Consider the following 7,546-nt stretch of genomic DNA (forward strand, 5'->3'; position numbering starts at 1 on the left):
GTGTGGTAACAGTATTCTTGTGTTGTCACGGTAATTAACCTACTAAAAGCAAAATAAAAAACACAAGAATTTAATGTGGTTCGGATACAAACGTACCCTACATCCACGAGGACTTGCAAAACTAGTTCAGATTTAAGTGTACATTAATAGGACTTAATAAAAACAATAAAGACTCCCTCTTTATGTAATATGTCGTTCTTGCACACGACTCGAACTTGTTGATAATTAAAGCAATTCCTCATCCGCACTCTTGGACTTCCTCCATTGTTGAACTTCCTTCAAACGGCGGATCGACCTCTCCCGAGATCTTTTAAGCACTTCTCCCGAAACGCCGATCTTCTTTATGGCCTGGTAGAAGAAACCTGTTCTGTTGCCACACTTGATGTGCCGACAGGGCTGCAGCACGGGCTGCACCCTTGAAAGTTTTTATGCTGGGATTTTTCTTATTAAAGCTCCATAGGACTCATATGAGGTTGAAGGCCTTATATAGGCACGGAATCCACCACCCTAAACCTAACTTGAGCCCTAAGAAATCGATTAACTAGGTAACAGAATCCTAGTCGATTTCTACTTCTATTCTAGATAAATACAAAAGATACCTAACTATAATACAATACATGGAAATAAATCTAAGTCCTAATAAAAATATTACAAGAATAGGACTCTAATTAATTTTAAAATAAACATGGAAAACAAATCTTTGCCAATCTTTAATTTTCACGTATGGCGGATTTCTTCAATCTTCACTAACAGAAATCTGGTGCCAACAACAACCATTGTCCGATCCATAAGTGTCGGACCGATAATAGTTTTCAACTTTGAGCAAAAATCGGGTGGTAGGATTGAATACATAATTGACCGATAATTGGCCGACCCAACCCATCCCAGTCCTATGATAATCTAAAAAAGGCAATTCAAATAAATGGTGAAGCGAGTTAAATTGATTAGTATGACTCTATTTCATGAACCTAATATGCAAAGACAATTAGGGTCATTTCTGATATGTTAGAAACCGAAATCGAAATTCAGACCCGAAATCTAGAAATTCGAGAACCGAAACCTAAAAATCTGAAACCCAAAAATCCGAGATCCGAAACCCAAAACTAGAAATCAAAAAAATCCAGAAACCCGAAAACCAGAGATCCGAAACACGAAAACTCAAAACCCATAAACACAAAATCCAAAAACCCGGAACCCAAAACTTTAGCATGGAGACACATTGAAGTCTGCAGATATAAATATCAAATAATTCACCTCCCTAATAATAATTTAACGTTTCGGATGAAGTGGTCGTTCAACAATATTTCCAAACAAAAACTACCGTTCCCCACATAATAATCACTTACATCAATAAATTATACATATATAATTAAGGAATCGAGGAGAGATTAATATTTTTCAAACAATCTTAACTTACAACCAACTTGATAAGTAGCACAAAAAACAGGTCATAAAAAATTAAAACATTATTTTTTTTTTTTTTTTTTTTTTTTTTTTTTTTTTTTTTTTTTTTTTTTTTTTTGGTAATGCAGGAACCCGCAGCCAACCATATAGGTGCACTGGAAAATTAAAACATTATTGTACAATACTAACGTTGTCAATGACAATAATAAATAAAAAAACATTAATTATCTGCCCTTGAGCAGAAGGAACTGCTTAGGTGAATAAAGTCTGAACAGAGCATATGCAGACATGGTAGAAATAATGGCCATTAAAATAGCTGCAATATAACTACATACAAGGGCCCCACCAATTTGAAAACAAAACCTTGTGTACCTATTGCATAATTTCATCCACTGGAAACTTTCCTCGCCGGTAACCGCCAGCGCCGATGCTTGGATTGCCGCCGTGTTGGCGGCAAAAACCACGTACGCTGCTGCCTGTGTTAGTTATTGGTAGAGTTGTATTTCAAGTACTGGTCAGTTGGTTATTTACATCGGTTGGATTTCAAGTATTGATCTGATTAAATAATCACTCACTAAACACGCTTACGCTGTATAAATAATGAGGTGTAACATCTAAGTAATCTATGTAAAATTGTATAAGAAATGAATTAATTAATTTCCCCATGCCTCGTGATAAAATATAATTCACTAGCCATTTGTGAATATACAAAGAAAAGGTTGTACACTTTCCTAGTAAATAAAAAACTTAACATTAGAGTGAATTGCAAAAAAAAAAAAAAAAGTGTGTTATTTCGAATTGTTAAAAAACTCTTCGTGTTATTAATTAATACAAGCAAAACGTTTCTTACGATGATCGTTTTTATAACACAACCTCTACACGAGAGTTTATAGTGGTAATTTGCTAAAATGTCGAAATTGAATTATATGAGATTTTTTTCTAATAAAAGTAATAGAAATTTTATTTTTTAATAAACACTTGGAGCAAAAACATAGATATGTCAAAATAGTAAAATACAATAAACTCATAATAAATATATAGTATTAGTAGCATTTACTTCCATAAATTGTTCCAACCGTATGCTAGTGACATATAGCGACGCCGTGTTGCACATCTTTGCACCACATCAAATGTGAATATGCATTATTCTTTTTTTTTTTTTTTCTTTTTTCTTTTTTCTTTTTTATAATGATAAGATTGTATTCGGATTTCAAAACATTACTAAACACCTCAATTTTAACTATAAACAATTATAATATTACTCCACATGCAATCACTAATTACTATTTTAGTACAGAAGTTTTGCAAACACCATCTTTCAATTAGTAAACTTAATATATATATTTTCTTAGCAACTTTCTGTAGGAGAGTTAGAATCTTCTTACACATCCACGCGGTGTCAAATTTAGTATAATCTTCTAACTTATATGGAATATTCTTCAGTTTGTACCCGTTTTACCTCATTTGGGTTTACATTTTGAAATAAGATGATCATAAAATGAGTTTCTTGGCTTATAAATATCAGATTGTGGTGCATCAGAAATTGCATTTTGCACAAAACGAGTACAAGCTATATACAACATTCCACGGAATCTAGAAGATTATGTTGGATTTGACACCATAAGGATGAATGTATTAGAAGAGTCATAGTTAAGAAGGTGATTGTAATTACACAAACATGAGGAGATTTTTTTTTTTTTTTTGTTATTTAACATCACGTAGTAGTGACCGTAATTTACACACACATATATAGATACTGCCATATATTCGATAGATGAAATTGATGAAAATTACCTGGTCAAGAAAGTAAACTCCCCAAGCAAGATTCTTGTAAGGAGCTGTAATAAGATTCTTTCTGAAACTTCTGAAGAGTTGGAGAAGATTATACACAGCTGCTCCACTATCAATCCATACTAACAAACTAACAAGAGAAGCAAAAAAACATCAAAAAATAAAAAAATTGGAAAATAAAATAAAATAGAATTAATAGAAATGAAATGAAACTTACTATAAGGCATCCAAGTCTCTGAAAGTTGCTTTTCTGGTGAATGTATAAAAGATAACTTTTGTTTGAGTGTCCAAACCCACAAGACAAGCACTCAGTACCAATAGAACAGTTGAAATAATCCTCAGAAAAACTCCCATTTTCCTAGTATCCATGTTCACTAATCACTTATTTCTAATAACCAATTGTTTCTGTATCTATTTATATATATATATATAGAGAGAGAGAGAGGAGAGAGAAACCATGTGCTTCCTGTGCGAGTCTCCCTTGAAGCATTAATGGGGGTAATTTTTTAGATGTAAGTTTAATTTATCCTGCGGTCATAGAAAATGTTCACTCTGAAATATATCATTTAATATTAATATTTTTAATTCTAATTTTTTTTTTTGTTGTATTTTCGGATTGACTATATGACAGTTGTCACAAATATCTTACTTTCAATTCATGAAGATACGTCGAATCAAGTCCCGTAAAAGATTGCCTAACGGTTGGATAAATGAATTTGTGTTAATTTATCCAAATTTGAATCTTATTATCAATAGTCGCTAGGTGGATACGAGATTGCATTGTAAGTTTAATCAGTGCATTTACATGATTGACTGCAGGTTATTTCATTACGAAAAAAAAAAAAAATCGGTGAAGTTTGTCGTGCATGATTAGCTTAGTGTAGTTTAAGTCGTTTGTATGGTTTGTAAGCTATTATACGAGAGTGTAAGTTTATCCACTGTACCTACATTGTTGGCAGCAAGTTTCTTCGTTACAAAAAAAAAAGTCAGAATCGAACAATCTAAGCTATAGCAACCTCTTTAGTCTTTGCAATATTAACTGATCAGTACAAAAACTAGTTGTAACTTAGGTTTGCATAAAGTCCAAATCAAAGTGTGATGCCCAACTGCACAAACATACATCATTTTCCAATTTCTTGCAAAGAATTAAATTTTTGGGACTTGTTTGGTGGTGGGTGATTATCCACTTGATTGATTGCCCATCCATACAGCTTCACCACTTGTGTATGTCACGTTGATCGACATCTACAAAAACAAAAAAAAATATTAAAATTATCTATCAATAATTTTTATTCCGTATTCTAAAGTTCCAATTTCCGATTTTACAGATTTTCTTTGGATCAAAGATGAAATATATACCAGATTATGATTTTCGGTCATTTTGGAAAAAATCAGAAATAAGAATTTCGAACAATGGTTTTCTGTTCAGTATTTTGAATGTACGAGTTTCGTATTTTTATTCCATCAAAAGTGAAATGCGTATGCAATTCATTTTGAGAAAAATCGAAAATCGGAATTCGAACTAATATCCGTCAAACGACAGTTGAGGCCCAAATAGTGAGCCCATCACTCACTAATTTGTTGGACCACAATTATGAATTTATGATGTAGCCCACTAACTACTTTTGAATTATGATGGAAATTGAAACGAAATTTTCAAAATGGAATTGCTTTTTGCAGTTTGAAAATTGCTATTTGCGGTTTATAACAAAAAACACTTTATTTATTTAAAACCCCAAAATTTCTCAAAAAAATTCAAAAACCCCCCCAAAACGCGTAAAAGCCCAACTTGGGCGCGCATTCATGCACTGCACGTCCAAGTTGGGCGTGCAAGCTGCATTTGAGCGCCCGAGTTGGGCGTCCAGTGCAAATTTTATTTATTTTTATTTTTTTTAAATGTTCGAACGCACAAGATGGGCACCCAAGGCGTGTACGGGCGTTCGTACACGCCTTGGGCGCCCATCTTGGGCGTTCGAACATTTTTTTGCGAAAAAAAAAGCCCTACAAATTGATTTGTAGGGCTTTTTAACATGAAATTGGTTCCGTAATCGAACTACCCAATGCATATTACACATAAAAGAATCGAAATTACATCAAAAAATCGAAGCCCCTTGATTTTGAATTTTCGATTTCTTTTTCTTTTTTTCCCCTATTTGAAGTTTGGGTGGTTTTTTGATTTTCTTAGAAAGTTTTGGGGGTTTTGTGAAAAAACCGCAAATAACAATTTCATAACCGTAAATAGCATTTCATTTTCAAATATCACTTAAAAAAAGAAATAAATGTATCGATTAAAAAGACAATAATAAATACTTTATTATAATATACAAGAGTCGAACATAAAATCAACATTAGACACTCAAAAGTAACCACGGCTTCATACTAAATTACATATCTACAAGAAGGAAGGACTAAAAAGTTAAAAACACAAAAACAAAGGGACCAAACAGCAAATCCTAATTATTATAGCATTCCACCGGAAAACCCTGCGGGAAGCGTTTGGCATCGGTGCAATAGTTATAAATCATGTAATTCCTCTGAACCCATCTCAGCTTCGCTTCATATCTGGGACCCAGTTTCTCCGACAGCCACCACGGGCTGCTCCTCCTCTTAGTCGCCGCCGCAGAAGCACAGTACGCCGCCGCATCGCCGCCGCTGGCGACGCAGGCATCGTCGGCGTTGAAGTTTCTGTAGGAAGCGATGAATGGGGCTTGAGTCCAGTCGGTCTTGATCAGGCCGCCTCTCGTGGCCCATTGATCGGCGTTCCAAATGCTGGAGTAGAGCTTCATTGGCTGGTCTTTGGGGAATGGGACTCCTTTGTTTTCTAGGTTCTTGAATTCTCTTAGGGGTGTGTTGTCCACTGAGAATCTATTGCAGGGATAAATTTGTAATTTTCATCACTAATTCAAGACATGTTTTTGCAGTGTATTAAGCAGCTAGATTAATACTTCCTCCTCATTCTATTTGTAGTAACTTTTTTATTTCGAATTTCAATAAATTATTGATTTTTTTTTTTAATTTCCCCTAAAATTTGCCATTACTCCTAGGAAATTAATGGTGAAATAATTAACTAGATGGGATTTTTTTAATAATTTTATTAAAAATTTACTAAAATTCATGTACATTATGTTTGTCTTTTTTTTAATATTGTGTACATCAGCCCAAAACCGCAAATAAAATGAAAACCAGCAAATAAAATGAGAAGTAGACAGCCCACGTAAGAAAATCAATGAATATGCATGGATTATATTAAAAAAAAATTGCTATTCGATAAAAGGAATATTTTTTTGACTAAAATACCCTTGTCAGTAAAACAATTTTGATTAGTTCTTTCCACAAGAAGTTAATAGTAAGAAAAGAGCAAATATGGGAGAAACAACGTATATCATTGAATTTGAACTTACTAGTGATAAATTTGTTTTAAAGTGATGTGAGTTGGGGGGTAAAAGGGTAAACTTACAGAATAGTTTGAGGGGTCCAAAGAAGAGAGTAAGTATGAAAATCAGTAGTAGGATCAAACCACAAGTGAAACTGCTGCTCTCTATCACCTTTCCCTTGTGTGTACACATTTGTATGCACAGTGTACGGCTCCCCACTCACATTCCCCAAGAACTCAAAATCTATTTCATCGTGCTTCAATCCTCCCCCAGAAGACAACTGCAATTTATTTAATGTTCATATAATACATAATAATCACTTTTAAAAACACACATGTACAGGTTGTATTTGCAAATGATTATTTAAAACCAGAATTAAGTTAGTGATTGTGAGTTAGATCAGTTTTAAGTTCTTATTTCTAAGAGTTGGGGTGTTTGCAATTATTCCGAAAAAAGCACGGTTAGGGGTACTTTTACAAAAAATAGCCTAAAACAGATTATTTTAATAAAAACAAAAACAAAAATTAATATTGCAAACACTTGTAAACAGATGATGAGCCAAAATAAATTCATAATCACTTTCAAAGAGCTTTTGCAAACCATAAAGATTAATTAATAATGAGAGAAACAGATTAATTACGTAGAAAGCGGTGACGGTTCCGGCGGAGTTTCCGGGCACGAGCTTGAGCTGCATGTCGATCTTCCCGAACAAATACTCCTTCTTCGATTGAAAACCCGACCCGGAATAGTTGTCGAGCGACAGCGTTAGAAAATCCCCGTTTTCGAGGATTTTACCGCGCCCTTCGCCCCAGCTTATGTCGAAATCTTCGAAATAGTTGCCGCCCGAAACTACGTAATTATTCGAAGTGATTATTAGTGAGAATGTAAGTAGTAAAAGTGCAGCATTTGTTGATGAACATGAAAACAATGCCATTTTATCTTTTTACCCTTGAGTAATTTCTTACTTAGTTAATTAT

The 7,546-nt window shown here is 33.8% G+C and overlaps 2 protein-coding genes across 2 annotated transcripts; both read right to left on the reverse strand.

Moving 5' to 3' along the window:
- Nucleotides 1–1,466: 1,466 nt before the first annotated feature.
- Nucleotides 1,467–3,620, reverse strand: LOC105952314 (CASP-like protein 2C1). Its single transcript, XM_012975855.2, has 3 exons — nucleotides 3,413–3,620; nucleotides 3,199–3,325; nucleotides 1,467–1,880 (listed from the first exon to the last, which is right to left on the reverse strand). Exons 1-3 carry the CDS (start codon nucleotides 3,562–3,564, stop codon nucleotides 1,629–1,631), a joined length of 531 nt encoding a protein of 176 aa, XP_012831309.1. The 5' UTR covers nucleotides 3,565–3,620; the 3' UTR covers nucleotides 1,467–1,628.
- Nucleotides 3,621–5,477: 1,857 nt separating this feature from the next.
- Nucleotides 5,478–7,546, reverse strand: LOC105952313 (putative xyloglucan endotransglucosylase/hydrolase protein 25). Its single transcript, XM_012975853.2, has 3 exons — nucleotides 7,210–7,546; nucleotides 6,653–6,849; nucleotides 5,478–6,060 (listed from the first exon to the last, which is right to left on the reverse strand). The coding sequence occupies exons 1-3, from the start codon at nucleotides 7,501–7,503 to the stop codon at nucleotides 5,649–5,651; spliced, it is 903 nt and encodes a 300-aa protein (XP_012831307.2). The 5' UTR covers nucleotides 7,504–7,546; the 3' UTR covers nucleotides 5,478–5,648.

Source organism: Erythranthe guttata, chromosome 10, assembly GCF_056151865.1.
Source record: "Erythranthe guttata isolate IM_541 chromosome 10, IM_541, whole genome shotgun sequence".
Taxonomy (NCBI): Eukaryota; Viridiplantae; Streptophyta; class Magnoliopsida; order Lamiales; family Phrymaceae; genus Erythranthe; species Erythranthe guttata.